Source organism: Hipposideros armiger, unplaced genomic scaffold (genome assembly GCF_001890085.2).
Source record: "Hipposideros armiger isolate ML-2016 unplaced genomic scaffold, ASM189008v1 scaffold_1023, whole genome shotgun sequence".
Lineage (NCBI taxonomy): Eukaryota > Metazoa > Chordata > Mammalia > Chiroptera > Hipposideridae > Hipposideros > Hipposideros armiger.
In genome coordinates, this window is record NW_017732373.1 from 215216 (window position 1) to 236245 (window position 21030).

Below are 21030 nucleotides of genomic sequence, written 5' to 3' on the forward strand. Positions count from 1 at the left end.
GAGAGAGGGGGAGAGAGGGGGAGAGAGGGAGAGAGAGGGAGAGAGAGGGAGAGAGATGGAGACTGAGACAGAGAGAAAGACAGAAAACAAAAAACATGCCTCTTTAATTTTGCCTGTGTGCTGATTACAGAATGGAGTAATTAGTGAGAAAATATTGTGAGACAAACCTATTGTTAAGCCAGCTCTGAACAGCATTTCCCCCAAATGTGTGCCTCAAAATATCAGTGCCCTGAAATGTTTCCCCTGTAAAATTGGGAGGGGGCAAATATAGTTCAGGAAGTAGAGTGTAGTGTATCTGATGGTTAAGATGCACATTATCCCATTCCAGGATCCTGGACCTCCTGCAGAAACAAAACTCTTTCATTTCCTTTACCTTGCATTTTTCAATCTTATTTAACTAGAGTCCTTTTTATGTGGCATCTATTAAAACACTTTAGGAAATGTTACTCCCAAGAGTGGCTTCATTATTTGAACGGTAGGATACACATATACAAACTATTTGTTCATGTTGCAGCTAACAAATATGCAAATCAACATACTTGAACAATTAGCAAATTAGGTAATTATGCTTTTGTACTTTGACTTGCAAAATTATTAGTTTATTTAATTAAGACAGCTGTCCTTAACAGAAATGTTGCACATGAAAATGGTGAATTAACCTGGCTTGGTGGTGAATATATAAGATTTGTGCTGCAATTGAAAGTACCTACAGACATGAAAACACATTTTGTTTACTGGCAGAAGCTCTTTAGTTCATCCTGTGAATTAAAGAGGTATCAAAAATATAATGTGTGTACTTGCTCACCAGTGTTTTTAATTGCAGAAGTTTTCCGTAGCTGTCTTTAATCCTAACCATATTGATTGCCATCATTCTTATATAAAGATGGCTCCATTCATGGTATTCCTCTATTGAGTAAACCTTCCATTGCCTAGAGAGTGTGTTATTGTTTTAATGTGCCAAGATTGGTGACAGCTTGCATCACTCATACACAGATTTTTGACATCCCTATCTCCCTAATTCTCCCTCCCCCAAAATTTAAACATTAAAAAAGCAGAGTCAGGATGAAGGGAAGACCATAGCCGTTGTGAGCGTGGGGACCTCCCATCTGCCCTCTGTCCCCAGCACTGCTGGCGAGTCTTCATCCCGGCCACTCTCCCAGCCTCCCTCTGGGCTACCAAACCCTCTCCCCTGTCCCTGGCACCACTGTCTTAGCTCGTGGCCCAAGAAGGCAGCGAGCCAAGGAAGTAATGCACGTGCATGTGTGGCCACCTCGTGCCAAGCTCAGCTGTCTCTAATTTCACAGCCCCTCATGCTATCACCTTCTGCTTTCCCTGATTCCTGCCACTGAGACTGTCAGTTCCTCTTGCATTTCCCAGACCATGACCCACATTCGGAGCCCACTTTCTCTTAAGAAGCTATTTCTCCCTCTACCAAATGTCTTAAAAGAAAGCTTGCATCATCACATGTGCATTCTCATCATGGGAGGGTGTAGTGGTCAAGAGCACAGCTGCTCGAGCCAGGCTGCCTGGGGCCAAAGGCCAGTGCATATACTGACGTGCTGGACAGGACTGGACAAGTGGCTCAGACCCCTGTGACTCAGTTTCCTCACCTCTAAACAGATAACAGTGGTACCTGTCTTGAAGGAGAGGCCTCACAGGCCTCATCTGTGAGACGGGGGATATACAGTCTCTACCTCAAAGTGTTACCATCCAGATTAAATGAGTTTAGAAAAATAACCAGTTAGCACCGAGCGCTCTAGCCGCGGCCATGTCAGTTCAGGCTAGGTTACTATCGGCACTCAGTTTCAGTCGGCACTGTGCCACTAAACACTGATTTGTATCTTTTAAAGATCCCTAGTAATCCTTTAAATACCAGATCAAGTAACTCTTCATCAAGCTTTTTTCTCCTCTACTTTTTTTTTACAGATTTTTTTCTTTTTTAATTTTTTTATTGTTAGTTTCAGGTGTACAGAACAATGCAATAGTTACCCTTTTCACCCTCACCAGGTAACAACCCCTCTCCCCCCATCTATTGCCCTCCCACCCCCGATATCATGCTTATCTATTACAATTCCACTGAATCCGTTCCCGCACTCTACTCCATGTCCCGAGGTTATATGTATATATAATTATAGTTGACATACAGTATTATTCAGCATCAGTTTCAGAAATACAATGCGGTGGTCAGGCCTCTACATCAACTATGAAGTGGACTCCCCAAAAGGACATGGGTCCATCTGGCCCCCTAAGAAATACTTACAACATTATTGATTGTATTCCTCGGACTGTCTTTTTCTATCCCTGCGGCCATATTACAATTACCCATTTGTATTGTCTCATCCCTTCCCCTTCTCCTTCATCCCCACCCCCTCCCGACTAGCAACCCTCAGTTCTTCCTCTGTGTCTCTGAGACTATCTCCATCCACTTCTCCCATCCATTCAGTTCCTTAGAATCCACGTATAAGTGAGATCATATGATATTTGTCTTTCTCTGACTGACTTATTTCACTTAGCATAATGTTCTCTAGTTCCATCCATATTGTTGCAAAGGGTACTATTTCCGTCTTTATAGCTGAGTAATACTCCATTGTGTAAATGTACCAAAGTTTCTTAATCCAGTCTACTTTTAATTTGCCTCCCTCCACTTGCTCTGTGCTGCTGCTTTTTCCCCACGTTGTTCTCCTAAACCACTGAGGGCCCCTTCCTTTCCTCGGCCTGACCTCCACATTCTCCTTTCACAGTCCTTTGAATAGCTTGTCTCGTACAAGGTTGGGTCTTCAGGCCTCTTCCTGCCTCTTTGTTAGCTTATCAAGACTCATCTCTCAGGTACATCAGCATCTCTCAGTACATTTACGTCTCTCCCCAAAGCTTTGGTTCTACATGTTACCCGGCAGGTCACGCATCCCATCAGGACGGTCCACCAGCATTTCACTCTCAACATGCCACAACCCAGACCCAACATCCTAAATTGTAAGTACACCATAACCTTCCTCTTTCTATTTTATTAACACCTCCATCACGATCCTAAATGTTCAGGCTCAAACATAAGGTATCAGTGTAAGATAGATTACAGACATTTTACCCTTAGAACATCTTTCAAATTGGCCCTGTCTTTCCTCTTGCCAAGTACAACTCTATGGCAAGAGCTTGAACATGACAACCTGCATGTCTGAACGAACAGAACGCCATCCTCACAGAAAATAAGTCAGCCCAGAGAGAATGAAACGTCCTCTTACATCAAGCTTTAAGAAAGACGTTTTGGCATGTGAGGTCAGTTCTCATTTTTTGTCACTAACCCTGTGGCACACGTGGGAAGCACTGCCTCTCACAGGTGGGCAGGATGTAGCTGGAACACAGGAATACAGTGTCCAAAGGGACACAGGGGATGCATACAGGCTGGTGCTCTCAAACGTTTCGTATGAAGATGCATCCTGCACCCGGGTAATAGCATCACTGAGAAATCTTACAAAAGCAGTTCCAGTATTTTGTGATTTTGAAAACTGGCCTTGAAATAGTTGGATTTGGCACTGTTCTATCAACCTAGCGAGAAAGGCATTATTGTAGACGTTAAGAAGGGCCACTCTACATGGGTACCGAGTTCACATTTACTAAACGGTCTTCGGCATTTTATTTAACCTTTCTTGCCTTCACTAAAAGAGTTGTTTTGTGTGCATATATGTATCATGGAATCCCTTTAGTAATGTGTTTGCCCTTAAACCTTAAGGACCTTAAATAACAGTTAATGTGCCTCTCATCAAACTTGCTTTCCCTTGCTCTGTGCTTTGATAGAGAAGTTTACCAAATTGTGTTTCACAGAAGAAAAAACCCCGAGGTTCTTAAAGAAAGAGGCTGGAGAGAAAGTAGATCATCCCTGAGGCCATTTATCAAAGTGCTCACATTTTCCATTTCATGGCAGGTGAGACAATAATAAACATTTAGGGATGAGAGCTGCAAAACAGAAAACAGAAAAGAAGAAAAAGGAAGCTGATGTTTTGGTCCTTGCCAACTTTGAGTCCAACGTGGAAAGTTTGGGGTGGTTTGTAAACCAGAATTTCAAAAAATGGGCTACACGTTCTAAGGCTGAGGTGGCATATGTTCACATTTCCAGTGGGGACCTTGCTCTTAGCATTGTGTCTCAGAGACAAAGTTCATTAAACCGATGGAATAATTTTCCCTAAATACAGATCAGTACTTTCTATGTCAGTCAGAGTGTTGTAGTGTAACGATCGAGCATTTTCTCTCTTGTCCGGTTACAAGTAACAGTTGGGGTAGGAGAAGCAGCTAGTCACCTACATGGTCTTGACCACATCGGAAAAATGACAAAGACATCCTATTGTCAGGGACACGCAGTTTATCTCTTGTTTCTCTGTATGGGGAGTTTACCAGGATGGATTAAATTTGATGCTTATACAATAAAAAGTTCTGCTATGATCAAAGAAAGAGACATGAACATTGTTTGTAACACTGAGGCAGCCCTTTTTGGAAATGTGCCTACAGACCACTGAGTGATTGACCTAATGGCCTTGCTTTAAGTGTCAGAGCCCTATTTACATTATATACTCTCAGGAAAAAAACACAAAACAAACAAAAAAACCAAAAAAGTACTATGATAACACTTCATCATCAAAAAATACTTATCGGTGATTCTTCTACATCGCTCTGGGAACAGTGACTTGGAATACGACCAACCTCTATAAGGCTTCTAACCTAAGACTAGAATGACCCTGCTGATAACAACAGTCATTAGAGATGAACACATAGGCAGAATGCCTGCATATATTGCAAGTGACCAGGGCACTTATAGGATCCGACTTCCCAGTCCAAGGTGATAGGACAGCTATACTTAAAGACAAAGAGGAAAAAAGATAACCATTGAAAGTATAGCTTAATATGATATTAAAAAATACTGCAACATATAGAGTGTGACATATTTATAAAGGAATCCTAGACAGAAAAAATGTGGCATAAATTCTGTGTACACAGAAAACCCAGAAAGAGTAAACGGGGTCTGTAACACGTGGGTATTCAAAATAAAGAAGTACGCCCTGATAGTGGGAACTTTTAAGAATGGTTTGGATATAAATCTCTTCTTTGGGAAACATCCCAGACAAGGTTTTTCCTTCGATCTTGAGATCGTCCCTACATCGAGGCAGGCCAAGATGACCTCTCAAATTCCCTTTCAGTCACAAAACTCTGTGAAATCAGAAAATGGTCCCAACCACGTCAGGAAACCCGGCAGCCCCCTTTGATAATGGAAGAGGGAGAGCTGAAAAAACATTCAATAAGCATAAAGCAAGCATTATTGATGTCTTAAAAGTGTTAGTAGCCCATGAAACGCGGCGGCATCGGGAGTCTGGATTAAAATCTTTGGCACCCGCACGAGCACAACTCTCAGGGCTAAGCGATAATGCATTTTGCATTAATGCTTAACATTGAGAAATCCTCACATGCCACACCAAGGGAGTTTCAAGGGAAGCAAGCGTGGTCCCTTTGAACCGTAGGCCTCAGTGGGGACAGAAAGCCCAGGCTGAAAGAGCAAGGGCCGTGGGGACTTGATTTCAAGGAAGGGAGCCCACGCAGGAGGGGGCTTAAGAGCCCGAGGCCAATGTGGCTGCAAACCGTGTGTTCTGAGGATTTCCCCCTCACAGAGGGAACAGCCTTGCCCTGGAGAACCTGGCCATTTTCAGTCCCTCGCAATGATCTGGGGGGGAACTCCTCGAAGGCAAAGGGCACCTCCTTTTACTTCCTTACTTGCCCTATTTTCCAGCAGCGATTATAGTCATTAACCAAAAACGGACGCTTACTTGATGTCTGACCCAAACGTGAAGCCTTTCCATCGTCCAGCTCCACTCAGCTGTGTCCCTCACTGGAAGACAGCCCCACGCCCACCCTCCACTCTTCAGGGAACCAGCAAAGTAACAGATGGTGCTTCTTTGGACCGAGAAGATGATTTCCAACCTTCTCTTCCCCCTCAAGTTTCAAAGGAGCTGAAGAGAAATATTCATCACTGGAGGCAGCTCCACTGCCTAAGACAATATTGGGGAGCTGACGCCAGCCGGGCCGGCTTCTGTGCCTCTGAGAGAACTCCACACACTGAGGCGCATGAGAGCAACAGAAGAGGCAGCCTTCATGTTGGGACCGTGCAACTAACTCCTCAGACTAAATGCAGACCAGTATAAATGCTCTGCCTGGAAACCGAGCTGTTAAAAAGCCAAACACACTGGGGGAAGAAGGGACGAGGTTTCTATTTCTGCACTTGGTCAGGTTCCGCCTCCCTCCCCCACCCCACCCCCCAGCTGCCAACCTGGGTGTGTTTGGCCCACATCCACTGTAATCTGTTCTCCTTCATTATGCTAATCTGTGGGCGGAAAGATTTCTGTCATCTTCGAATCGCTGGTACAGGGATGGTAAACACCTTGGCCTGTCTGTAATTGGACAGGTGTCTGCATTGATGTCACCCAGCTTTTAATTCAATTAAAGAACTGGCGGCTCTGCTCTCATTACCCACTCATTTCCGCCTAGCTTTTAGTCCAGTGGTGAAACCCGCACCCAGCAATCGACCCGGGTCCAACGTCTATGGGAGCCTCGCAAAGATTATGCATACTATTTCAAATGGACTAACAATCCAAGAGCATGTTCATGCAACCGAAGGCATTTGGAATAATAGGGAGATTGTGCTCTCTCTCTCTCACTCTCTCTCTTACACACACACACACACACACACACACACACACACACCTTTAAATTTTATATCATCTAAACAGTGTCTTCTACCTACTGGCCAATAACTAAGAGCACTCACAATAAACAGAAAAGCTGTTTCTAGCTTTCTCTCCCCAGGGCTTTCCTCCATCTCAAGAGAACTCCTCAGAGTGCAATGCTCTTATTTATTTGCTGGCATTTCACATTTGGATCAAGAAAGTGAGGGTGGGCACAAGCAAGGCATTTATTGAGAGGACCATCTGGTCAGGGATACCACACAGGCAGAGCTGCTACCTGGAGACAGAATGGAAGAGCCCACTTTTTAAAGGAAAATCGGCCGGGGGAAGGAAAGCAGAAGAGAAGGCGGCTTTCCTGGTTCAGAATGCTGCTGCAGTGCTGATAAACCCCAATTTTTCAGTGTGCATCCCAGAATAAGTTTTGAGCTGCAAACCAATGCAATGGGCGGATTAAAGAGAATAAATCAATCCAACACGCCATGCTTTCTGCCCACTTAAAGGAACCTCGGCAAATAAATTAAAGTTCTAACACAGACATTTTGACACAGTGACCCCATGAAACTGAATAATGACATTTGTTAAATATGGATGAAAATTTAACGGTCTAACCGAGATCTGGAAACACACGAGAATGCTTCTCCTCTGATTTTTAGTAGCCTAGGAAGAGAGAATGCATTTTGTGTTTTTTGGTAATATTTTAAATGAAAATAAGGATCTCTAATATTTATAAAATGCAAGTCAATTTTCATTTTAACCAAAAGGTGCAACACTAAACGCATTTACCCCAAACCTAAGGTAATTCTTTAAACACTCTAAAACCAAATTTTTTATATTTAATTTCCTTCAAATGGACTTCCTGAACATCTTTAAAACTTCTAGTGGGGAGTGAAGAAAGTTGCACACCTCTATCAAAGACTAAACAGATTTTGATGCTTACAGATAGGAGGTAAAATCATGTTTTGTTCTTTTATTTTCTTTATAAAATATAGGGTCTAACCTCAGTGTTAAAGAATAGTTTAAACAGTGATTTTAACTGACCTCAAAGCATTATCCAGTTATGATGCTCTCTGCAGGCTTACACCTACCCTCAAAGTCTGAATCCATGACTTCAGAGTAGGAACTACAGAGTCTGTTATTTTCCTTCTAACTCTGCAAGAGGTCTGAATCCACCCACGGATGTTAACTCTTTACCTAGCATAAAGGGCTGACACTGCAATTAGAACGCTCCAACGGAACACTGCACTGAGCAGGGGCAGGCACGGAGGCAGGAGGGCAGCAGAGCACGAGGATGAGCGCCACCCGTCACTAATCAGAGACCTGGGCTCCCTGCTCAAAGCCCCGGCACTACCCTCCCATTGGACAGTAGGAGCTGCTGTTTGGCAGAGCGTCCTGTGTGTCTCCAGTCCCTCAGCCAAGACCAGGTCAGAACCTGCTCCTGACTCCAAGGTCACTGCTCCTGTCCTTCACCCTAAGCCCCAGTTCGACGAGAAGAAAAAAGATGGGTTGAAGAAATGTTACTAAAATAATAGCAAACTTTTTATAGCAATTACTTCTCTAAAAAAAATAATAATAAATAAAAAGATATACCTTAAAATATGTCAAAAGGTTGTAATTTATTACTAAAACCTATTTTGTACAAACAGAAAGTAGCATGTTTATCCCCCCAAACGGCAAGTATGTATGCCTGTAATCCCCTTACAAAAACAACTGATGCATAAGACATGCTGTATCAGTGCGTACGCGTGTGTTACTGAGTGTAACAATATATACACACACACATAATATGTACATATATTTTATATATTATGAAAGTTATATACATATTATATATATATGTGTGTGTGTATATATGATGTTTTTTATTAGTTCCATATACAATACAAATATAAAAAGGTCATAAAAGTTAGAAAACAGGAAATTTGGAGTGACTGCTCCTTTCCTTTATCAAATCTGATTGGTAACCTTGAAGTCTTTATATCAAATACACTACCATTATAGACACACCTAGTTGATTACCACTATACAGCAAAATGTATATATCACCATCATTTCTAACCCTGGCACAACATGCTACCGAAAAGAAATCTACATCTTTCACTGCCAATTCTTCCAGCATACAGTAAACTGAACAACTTGTAAAAAGCCCTGCTATTTCACAGCGTCCAAGTAGCTCAGGCGCATTACGCATTCAGGGGCGTTAGAGCTATTAACTCATCAACACTACATTACCTAATGAAATTCTCCTACATTAGCTAAGCAGGAACATTACATCATTTCCATTTTTTACTATTTATGTCATAGCCCATATTTTCACCCTGTGAATTTTTTTTCAGACCAATTTCTTGTAAGACTTACATGTAAAGTTTGTAATAAACTACAAATATGAAATATTAATTTATGAAGCATTACAAAAAGGATAGATTTCTTCAAAATTCATTTTTGAAGATATCATTAAAATGAATTTTTCAAATTTACTGCTGATGTTTGCCTATCGTGGCAGAGACCAGTAAGTGCTCTTTTATTATATATTTCCTCATCGTCCACAGTAAAATTAAAACTGTTTTTTTTTTAAATCTGGGCAATGGCTACTTTGGATACGAACAACATTCCCCAGCATTTCCAGCAGCGAGGTGTAGCCACGCGACCACGTCCTGACCACAGACTGGAACCGTTAAGCATAGGAAGGACCTCTGAAACACGGCTTGAAGGACAATGTGCTGAGTGGAAAGCAGCCTGGATGGCGGATGCTCAAGCCACCATATTGGACCATGAAGCAGGGGCCTTCTCCCTAAGGATAGCGCAGCAAGAAGACGCACCGCATGTGTCCCTGGCACTGTGAACATCCCACCCCTGCACTGACTGCATGAACATCCGTTACCAGAGAGAGAGAAAAACCTAACCTTGTCTAAGTCACTGTTATTTTCTGGTCTCTGTCTCTCAAACAAAATTAATTTAAAATAAAAAACTCCTCTTGGGGCGGCCGATTAGCACAGTTGGTTAGAGCTCAGTGCTTGTGTCACCAAGGTTGCCGGTTTGATCCCCACATGGGCCACTGAGCTGCGCCCTCCACAGCTAGATTGAAACAACTACTCGACTTGGAGCTGATGGGTCCTGGAAAAACACACTGTTCCCCAATTAAAAATAAAATAAAAAACTCTTCTTCATTGTTTTGGCCCCACAAAATTTTAATATTTTTACACACTATTATCCTTTAGAGAGAATGTTTAGACAATATTTTGATGGCATAAAAGCAGACTATCGTGTGTACTTTACTACAATTAAAAAACAAAAAAAGTAACAGCAAAGAAAGCAGATTGCAAAGGTAGGATCTATCACCAGCCTGAAACACAGGATATAATGTTGTTTTTAATAAATAATTATTTTCTGCTCTCTGTAATTATCATCTGCATGGCCATACCGGCCTCCATTATTTTTAACTGCAACTATATAGTGACTGAGTTCCATGATAAAGTATAAATTTTGGAACTCATATTTAGATTCTTTTCACCCTACCAACTTGCTATTTTCCCACTGGGAATATGTATATTAAGTTCCGAATAGATGCTTAAGTCATGATGGTTCTGTACACTGTTTCATAAAACTAGAGAACCATGTGCTGCTGAGCCTTTATGGGGAGCCAGCAGTTCAACGCTCGGCAGGATCAGACAACATTGACATCACATGAGCTGCAGGGTGGGCGACAAAGAGCTGCATTTGTTCCTTTATCTACACCTTCATTCAAGAAAAGTGTGCTGATCACTTATCTCAAGCAGAGTACTGAACAAGACTTAAATATAAAACACATCTGTCCTCCAGGAGCTTACTGTCTAATAAATAACTCAGGTGTGCACAGAGCCCCCGCAGGCAGTTTCAACAACTGGAGTAAGAATTCTCAGTGGAGTAGAAAACAAAATTGCATGGCATCGAAGGTGTTATTACAGTCATCTCTCTGCAGGCTTCTCAGGTAAGTATAATAATAGTACATATTATATGTAATATAAGTAATATATGTATATGCATACATACACCTATGCCTACACATGGAGAATAGTATCTTACTTATTGATGGGCTGATGGACTGGGGTTAAGTTCCGAAGTCAGGTGTCAGGCAAAAAAATCACTTATAAAAGGGCACTTTGCGTTTCCTATATAAACAGTGAGCTCCTTGCCTTCCTATTGAGTATCGTGGGATGGGGGAGGGGAACGGCTGGCCTTCGTAGAAACACCGACTCTGGTACCACATCTCCAGACCTATTCAATCAGAATCTACAGCTTACCAAGAACCCCACTAATTGTCACTTCCTTCCCCTGGCAACTTTCAGGAACCTGCCTTTCATGGTAGATCCCAACTCCCACTGCTTCTGTGTCTTCATTTGTCTTAGCATCTTTCTGCCCACAAAACTAATGCAGCTAGAACAATGGCAAGAAACAAACAAAGCGGAGATAAACCAAGCCCAGCAGGTAAAAAATGACCCCTCTCACCCCAGTAGTTTTCAGTGTGTGGGCCATGGACCTTTCACAGGAGAACCACCTGGGTCACTTGGTAAAAGGCAGATTTCCAAATCTTAGCCCAAATATACAGTCCTGGTGGAGCCCAAGAATCTGCACTGCTTAAGCATTCCAGGAATTGCCTCATGACCAGCAGAGTTGAGAATTGCTAACTATTACTACTGGCTCTGGAAGGGAGCGAGAATGAGAAACAGGTTTTCAGCACATCACCCACTGTCTTTGGGTAGACTAATGTTTACTGTATATGATGTCGGAGCCAGTTTTCACAGCAAAAACTCTGATCGCAGGCATTATAAACTAAAATGTCTTGCATTTCTTTTTCTACATAAATTTAGATTCATTTGGGTCATCAGGAAGGCTGTTATTGGCTATTCTGCTAAGCTATAGTGAAAATAAATGTTATTATAATTATCTATTATTTTATTTGAGTAAGAAATATACTCCTAGACTTTTTCTCAGTGCAATGCAACAATAAAACTGAGAAAATATCTTCCGTGTACCAATTATATCCTTAGTATTCTACTAGGTACTCTAGCAATGATGCTAATAATTAAGTTTACATGTTTAAACATTTTAAGGAAGGAAAAAAATGCATATGTGCAAATTCTTGATTCCACTTATTCTTGACATAATCTCAAATCATTGTGAAGTCGCTTTGTGAGCAGCCCTTGGACTGAAGGAAAATGCCAGGCCTGTCTCTGGGCAGCAGCCTCGCCTGTTAACAGGACTGGAGAGAAATTCAGCAAGAGCTACACAGAGTTAATGCGCGCCCTTTGCGAAAAGTCTAAAGATACACTGGAGTGCGACTGCGGGGCTTTCTACCCAGGGGCTCCAGCAGAGGAAATGAGCTCTCAAGAACTCCTGCTCCGAATAGTGTCCTTAAGAGGGCACAGGACTCAGACCCCCAAGCCCAAGGAGGCCCACTTGCTCCTGAGTGGGGCTGTCAACCCTCAGGCTCTCCGTGTTACTGGCTTTATCTCGTTTAACCCTCCGGTAGCCAAATTCATTAACAGGAAACATTCAGCCTCACTATTCTAGTCTCCCAGTTCCCTTAGTTAGTACTCATTTTTTTTCTTTTGTCTTCTGCATTTTGTAAGCCTGGCCATAGTGATTCTTCCTAATAATCATTTCACTTAATTTTGTTGTCTATAATTCTCCTTTGCTGATTTCATCTATTTTTCCTACCTTATCATTTTCATACAGACATTTGACTTTTTTCTTCGTACATTTTCAAGCTTCAATTGGGAGGTGGAAATTGTCCAAAGGATTTCTGGGTAAAACTGAGACTTGATCACTGGCTAGAACCCTCCCTTTCCCCGCATTTCCCAGGGGTGCCTGTATGACAGAGGTATGCCTGCAGACACTTTAAAAAGACCAGGCTGCATTCCAGACTGAAAAGTCAGACTCCGCAGGTGAGGCCCAGGCACCAGCATTGTTTAAAGATCCCAGGTGGCTTAGTTTTTGCTCCACGGTTGAGAGCTACCGCCTTGGAAGAACCCCAGTGAAACTGCTGAAGGTTTAGAAATGCTGGGAGGACGCCAGGTAAAGACAAATGGACACCTGAAGGACAGCTCAGGGCAAACAGAATCTGGAGCTGGGTACGAAATGTCTCAGCGACCCCTTCTCCCCACACTGGGCAAAAAGGAGCGAGGTTAACAGGTTGCTCTGAGGCCAACAGAAACCTACATCTACTGACCCCATCACAATCCCAGTGAAGGTTTTTATTAACAACTGGGTGCCCAGTAAAATCATTTGAACATGGCTTACTTTTCCTGAGCAAATCTCAGTCTGCAGGTGAGTTTAGGGATGGGCTGACTGAACTATAGAAGCAGGGGTGCAGCTGCGTTTAGCCACAGTGGGGGTGCAAGGGTGCATTCAGCCCAAGGGAAAAACATCTGTAACTCAGGAGGAAGGAGAGGAGACAGCCCTCAAATTAGAGAACACTATCATGCGCTGGGGACAACCTGACTCAGGAAACACGTAAAATTTGAAAACCCGTTTCATGCTACTAATAAGATCTACAACAACTCAGAATCCATTAAACAAGAGGCAGAAGGTAGGTGGTATAGAAAAGAGATGAAAAGAGAATATTGAGAGAGAGGCAGAAATCAAAGCGAATTGGATGAGATGAGGAAAAAATGTTGAATAGTATAAAAGACATAAAGAATTTTAAAAATTATCTTAAACGGCTCAAAGAGCAGAATCAACAGTGCAAAAATCAGAAAATGAAAGGTGAACAATTATGAAGGAATAGCCTAGAATTCAGAGACTAAATAGTACAAAGATAATTGATTAATTGGACACTTACTATGTGCCTGTTTATGAGCTAAATAGTCTGTGTAGGTAATTCATTTATCATCTTCATAACAGATCTATAACCTAAAGAAGGTTTGTATTCCCAACTCCTGTAAAAGGAAATCCCGGTATAGGGATGCGTTTTACAGCTTGCCTGAGATCACACAGCTAACAAGTGACATAGTCGGGATGGGAACCTTGGTTGATTTGACTCTACAAGCTGTGTTCTGAGCTACTAAAATAAGTACAAACTGGAAAGAAACAGAAAATATGGAAAACCGCTCTCTCTCATCATAAGTAATAATCATATAAACAATACCCAACTTTCCAAGGCATAGGCACAAATCTGAAGAATGAAAGAATTGCTACATAACAGAAAAAAATAAAAAGAAACCAATACATTTTCTGAACATTGCTTAACCCTTTGTGAACCAATAAGGCTAAGTGGCCTTGTGCAACTGGTCCCAGCATTGCTTCATTCAAATAAATGTCACTCTAACAACTAAAACATTAAAATCCCAACAAAAGTCACCTCAGAAATGCTCAAGGAGGATTACTTTCAAGATCAAGAGCAGTTTTGCTCTTGGTCTGCTTTACCTATCTCCCCGTCTTGGTACCTTGTTAGCTCAGCCAACTGGCAAAGCAGCTGTCACCCACCAGTCTTCACACCACCGACATCACCAAATCCAACTTCCTGGCTGTCTACTCTTTCACATCCCCCTCCCCTTCCCAGTATTCTTCTTCCTTTACTGCGAAATTCTGACTTTGATCATGATTCATGCTGGCGTTGGTGCCTCCCCAATCATACCCCACTCTTCCATATCCTGATTCTGCACAAAAACAGTCCACCTGACGATATTGGCGTTCTCCATAATCTTTACAATTACCTTCTACACATGCCCTTACATGCTCCTTTCACAACTGCAAGCAGCAGATGTAACCTGAAAAGCGCCCCCAAGGAGGAAACCAGTTAAAGAATCCATAGTCCGCACGGGCAAGAACAGAAAATGAAAGGACAGCCAAATAGGCATTAAATAACAGTAACAAACAAAACTGGAAAGTGTGAGCCATGATTGCAGAAATAGGAACAGCTGTATAAATTATAAAAGTAAATGCGAATGAGTTAAACACTGCTACTAAAACAGAGAACTTCAAGTCGAGTTTAAAACGAAATCAAACTAGATTCTGTGTACCGAAGATATCCACAAGACAATGTGACTTCAAAGGTTAAAATATAAATAGTGAATGTAAAAGCAATAAGTAAAAGAGAAAGATAAGCAGAAAGCAAGATTCCCAAAGAAAAATGGACACACTTGCATTAAAAGTGGAGACTTTTTCCTCATTGTTTTGCAGACTGAGTATATAAAAATAGGTAACTATTGGTTGGTGGTTCTCGAATTATCTTCTCCCTGCTCACCAGCCGCAAGCCTGGCATGGTCTGCAGCGACATCTAAGAGCGTACTGGGCTGGTCTGCCACCCGGGGAGTTGAAGTGACAGACTAGACACAGACTGAAGGGTCCTGGGAGGAATCCAGGTGAGCAGGGCTTGTTAACACAGAAGTGCAGAGCCCTGCCCCACAAGCTCCAGCTCAGCGGTGTGTGTGTGTGTGTGTGGGGGGGGGGTGGAAAAGCTGCATCACTAACAAGGTGAGAGGCGATGGAGCTCGTGGTCTCGGCCACACTCTGTGAACCACTGCCATGGACAGAGGGGGTGAAAACGTATGTGAGGAGGTGAGGCCACAGTGACATCTGGGAAAGGGAGGGACAACGGGGCCCACAGGACTTGTGACGATTTTATTTTTCATAGGATAAGAGCAGCTCTGTTAAAACAGGAGGGGAAAAAAAAGAGAGAAAAGTAAAAAGAAAATTTAAAAAAATGAAAGTAACGGTGATGGCAAATGCCCTATTATATGCTAAGAATGATTTTAAATTATCAGCATACAGCAATTCATTTAATCCCCTCTAACGACCCTATCAGTCAGAAAAGGGCAATTCATGTGTATACTTGGTAGCAAGAAGGTGACTAAGTCCTAAATCATCGATCCCATTTCTTCCCTGGTGTTGAAGGTGATCTCATATACAAGCCTATCCACCGAATGGGGTAAGGAAAGAGAGGCTACTGTTTAGGGAGTTTAGAAAAACAAACTATTGAATGACGAGCTTATTGCAGAAATGTGGTAGGACTGGTGTCATTACTCAGTATCCATTTGGAAAATGGAGACAGAATTTTCAGTGAGAAACTATGTCCCCCGTCCCACCCCCAGATCACTTATTTGTAATGTGCAGTGTGGGCAATGAATGGCACATTGTGGACCAAATCAAGTTGGCTTTTTATCAGGTGGTTGAAAGAATGATAAAAGGAGCTGGAGATAGGAGATTTTTAAAAACAGTTTGTATATTTGGGCTGCAGGGTCTACGGAGTCTAAAGAATGAAGGCTTCAAGGGTGACCAACAGACATGCTAGAAGGGTACTCTAAACTCCATAGGATTTTTCAAGTTATAAAACTCTCTGACAGGGGAAATAAAATGTGTTTCTATCACATTTGTTGACGCATTTTACTCTTTTTGGTCAAAGGCTTAAATGTGACTTTCCATGTAAATGTGCTTTCACGTTTCCTGAAGCTGCAAACTGCTGTTACTCCACGCGTGCGCGCCCTGCAGTACACGTGGGATGGGTGGGTATGCGTGGGTATAATCCACGCCGATCATGCAGCACAGCACGGCGCCCTGTGAGAAATTGATTCCTTGGTTTCCCTGTCAAACTGCTGATGCTCTCACAATCCTCTACCATGGCATAATTGTACTTAATCAACAATTTTACAACAAATAATGGTGCTGTGAACTTAGGCTAGTCCCAAAGAGTAACTTTTTGCAAGGTGAAATAGATATTCAGGATCCCTAAAAGATGTCTATACAGTTTAAAGGTTTATAGCCGTGTGTGACCTATTCTTTTGGGGATGGGGAAAATATCAACCTTGTTATGAAGCTATCCATGAAAGCCCATAATATTACAGAATAATTCTTTTCCTCCTGGGTGGATACAGGCTTACATATCATTAGATGGTTCTTGTTGTCTTTAATCAGGCAAAATATATGAATATTTAATGTCTTTGGGGGGGGGGGAAAACCCCAAAACCTTGAAGCATGTTTTTACTTAAAATCAAAACGAAAAGACAGTGAACGTGATTTATTCCCTTAAGGAACCGCCTTTACCTGTGAGGGTGTCGGTGTTGACAAACTCAGATGAGGCAGCGGGTGTGCGGGGTGGATGGGGGTCACCGTCCTGGCTGTAGGCTCTCAGGATGTACTTCTCAATTACACCTCTAACCATGGCCGGTTCCTCCCAGGTCACTTCAATGCTGTGCCCGTTTATGCCCCGGACTCTTGAGGGAGCTCGCACACTGTGTGGGGCTGTGAAGGAATAAAAGAGAAAACAGAGAAAATGGCAGCTCTGAGAAGACAATTGCCCCATTCTTCACTTTTAATGGCCACAGTAAATCAGACTCGACCATTAGCATAAATACAATTTATTAGAGTTGTAACTTTTCAGCATTGATTTAATAGGACTGCACATCTTGAGCCATTCAGTGGAAGCGATATTTCAAAACCATCAAAACTCCATCGATATAACATTCTTTCAAGTCTAGTCCAGGTTTTCCCAAAACATTTAATGTAGCCGACATGTTTTAAACATCACTCATAAAGGAGGAGGTGGAGGGTAGGCAGATAACAAGTTCAAACAATGTAATGACGTACCCCTCTGAAGCAAGATAATTAGGGTGTTATTATATGTACTGGTTTTGACACTTTTATATCTTCAATGTATTAGCCAAAAAAATCACACATGTGATTGTATTTTACTTGAATGTCTGATCTCATTTTCCAAATTCAATTGTTCTTCAAATTAATTTTAAAAAAGCGAAGTTCTACCAGATATGATATATGGGATACATTGCTAATTGCATTTTAGGGGGTTGAAAAGCTGGTGCCCTTGAGGTTATACAAAACCATTTTCAGGGACATTTCCTTCAGAGGATCACAAGCCAGTAATTAACAAAATGAGGGAGTTTTTAAAGGAAATGCAAAATCTTACAAGCTGTGTCCCCTAATTTAAAAAATCCATACCTTTAACTATTAATCAGATATTTCTACGGTTCTGATCAGTAACCACCTCATCACCGCTGACTGCACCGGGGACAGTGAGAAAGGCCCACGGGGCTCCCTGGCAGGGTGATGGATGGGAGACCTGTTCTACCTGCGCGTGGACTCAAGCCCTGTCGAGGGAGGACCTCTCCGGTTCCCCCACATCGAATATTCTCTTCCTCTGACTTCACTGCTCAGAACAGTAAAAATAGGACAGCTTCCAAGGAACCGAAACGGACATAAAGGATGAGAGGAAGCACAGACGTGGAGAACCGCTGTGCAGTTAGACCACCACAGGCGGGTGCCCCTGGAAAAATGCACGGGCCACACGATCGAGTTGCCAGGAAAGGGACAATGGGAGTGATGTTGATTTTATTAGTTCTGAAATGTGGTACAGGGCAAAGTACGGTACTGTCTAACAGATGGTCTTCTCATAAGGGACAGAGCAAAACTGACTCAAAAATAATTAAATAGTGCAATTATTCTCCCGCCCTTGGGAGTATGTAGCTGTTCAGTGTTGTGGTCAGACTGTAAATATGAATTTATGGCATAAGACTTGGTGGTCAGATCATTGCTATAAATTCAGACCTCAATCGGCATACTTTCTCAGTGGCACTCACAATGGGGACTAGGAAGCTATGTGAGCAGTATACTTTCTAGGCACCTATTTATGTTGTTGAATTAGACTAAAAGCAGACTTTATAGTGTATTTGTTAATGAAGTAGAGGAGGGAGAAATAGGGGCAGGGGATGTGCCAGTAACAAATGAATATTTTACATCAGAGCTTTCTCCCTGCTCTGACGTCGAGAAGAATCTTAAGAGATCATTTAATTCGTCGTTTTGCCTATAAACAGATAATAATTTAAGTCATCCTGGAAAAGTGTCAAGCTGTCTTCTTGTGGAAATTCTGTTGGCAGAGACCTTGGAAAATTATTCTTAGTACTCCATCTCCCTATTTAATTATCTTTTAGATTAGTAAGACTCCTCAAAGGATGCCTGGGTTAGCAACCCCTTGTTGATAAAAGGGAAAAAAAAAGTATGAGACAATATCTTGATGAAAAACACATCTTTAGATACATTGTGACTTGCTAAGGAATAACTTTAAGAGACATAAGTGGCAATCATATGGAAATACATTTGCCTTTCTGACAGATATTTGACCCAAAATGGTAGAAGGCTACTAGATTCACCCAACCTTTTGTGATGAATGTCTTCCCATGACACTCTGTGAAAATAATGTTTGATCACTGTCAGAAGCACAAAGCGTTTATAAATCAGTTGTCTGAGATGAGATCTAATGTATTTTATCTCCTAATCATTTCCCGTCCAATTCAAGAACATTAGACCAATAAGCAGTTTCTATCCTGGGAGAATCATTCTGAGATCCTAGCAATCCACACCATGACAAACAGCTGCCATGATGTGATAAAAGGCACGTCTGCTTCTGACCAGGGTGCAGGTTGCAAATACACTCTCTGCACGAGGGAGGCAAGACGGTGCCTCCCGCACCTAATGGCGACCCTGATTTTAGCTTCTTGGGGGTCTATGCAGTCTATAACGGTTCCTCATCCTTAGATATATGACTGTAGATACAGGCCTATGAAATCCTTGAGACAACGTGAACTTCTTTCTACCTCTGAAGAGGAAAGAACCAGGCCTGAGCAAATACTTATTAAGTGTTTGAAAGATTGGAAACGCTGAGCTACGAAGCATGGTAGCCATGGCGCATCCATGTGCAAAGCAAGGCACGCTCTGTCAGGAGACTGCAAACAGACTCCTTGCTTTGGGGTGAGTGTTCTCTTTCTTGGGCACGCGCAAGCCTGTACACACAAGTACGTGCATGTGGGTACAGACACGCGTTCTAAGGCGATACTCACCGGCTCCGGTGGTCCGTCCCCGACTCCAGTCACTGTAGACAGACCCCCCTTCATGTGAGGCTATCACTCGGTACAGGTATTCTTAGGTGGAAAGGAGAGCAGAGAAAGTCAACTAATTAGTCAGGAAGACCGGCGTGGGCTGGCTGAACGGGCACAGGGGCTGACGAGGAGGCGCGTGCCACGCAGCTCAGAGCCCCCAACCCCCTCACCTGTGAAGGGCTGCAGGCCGCTCTCCTGCACGCTGTGCTCTGCCCCGCAGTGCACGAGGATGGAGTCATTCCCCCTGCAGTTAACAGCGCTGGCAGTTGATAGGCATCCATCCAGATTGACTCTGACAGCGCCGCTGGACACAGATGCCAAGTGAACGGCAGCGCCCCGTGCAAAGGCAACATCCTTCATGCAGCCGCCGAAACCTAGCAAACAGGAAGAGAGGAGAATCGCATGAAGGGCCTGAGCCATTGATGACCAACCATTCCTGTCCTCTGCAGCATGTCTGGGTGAGGTGTGTGTCGGGGGGTGCTTTAGATACAATTTTTAAACTTGCAGGTCTCAATTGGGAAACGCCTTATGCCTCCTCCTGATTTTTATCAGGTAAGGTTGTCACAAAAAAAATATTTAAAAATATCTCCATTTATGTTATTTTGAAAAAAATATAAGTTGGTAATTACAATCCGACTGAACTATAGTCAACTGGAAGTGTTTATTACACCTCTTTAGGCCCACATTTTCTCATTGTGTATATTCTCTGGAAATAATATTTAGACGATTACACAATATAGTCGTGGGGAGGGGGGTCTCTCAATTCTGGGAAATTAAGTTACCTGTATCAGTCAGTGTTGAAGTGACAAAAAGCAATATTTGAAGTAGCATAATTATTCGACAAGGCTACGGGGGGAAAATGCCCTTTGAGGATATTGTACAGGATAGCAGGAAAGAGAATATAATTTCAAACTACACTAGAATCCTGAGGTATCGCCATGGATTCCATAATAATCATTTCAGAGACACAGGGCGAAGTCCCAGTTAAATGGGCAGATGAGGAACTGTGACTGTGCGTGGCCATTTTCACGGAGCTCCAGAACTTTCAATGTACAAAATGGCCCCAGTTTCATGTTCATGTTCGCATGACAGGGACCAAATTCAGCTCCAGTCATGGCAACGCCCAGAGGTTGCACGAACATGTGCAGGGTAGCTGCCTCCAGAAGGACCGCGGTGCAGTGCGGGTCTGTGAAGTGTACCAGACAACACAGAGGGGACAGATGTGGAGTGTGCACTGCTCTTTAGAAAACCACGGGGCAGCCAGGGACCAGTGGTTGCTTTGAATTCCTATTTTGTGTAAACAAACATCAGCTCAATGAGGTTCAGCAGAATTGTTTCTCAGAAAACTGCACAAAATTGTAAAACAAGGGACACGGACTGAGTCTGAGATTTGCTGTAGCGCAAACATGCAAACACACACACACACACACACACACACACACACACAC

The 21030-nt window shown here is 42.6% G+C and overlaps 1 protein-coding gene across 1 annotated transcript in view; it reads right to left on the bottom strand.

The window, feature by feature from the left end:
• The window catches only part of USH2A (usherin), a 465799-nt gene that overhangs the window by 209174 nt on the left and 235595 nt on the right, over nucleotides 1-21030 (bottom strand). The window contains exons 26-28 of the mRNA XM_019631633.1: nucleotides 19753-19956; nucleotides 19544-19624; nucleotides 16737-16934 (exon numbers count right to left, since the gene is read on the bottom strand). Coding sequence (XP_019487178.1) covers nucleotides 16737-16934; nucleotides 19544-19624; nucleotides 19753-19956 — 483 coding nt within the window. The remainder of the gene's footprint in view (nucleotides 1-16736; nucleotides 16935-19543; nucleotides 19625-19752; nucleotides 19957-21030) is intronic.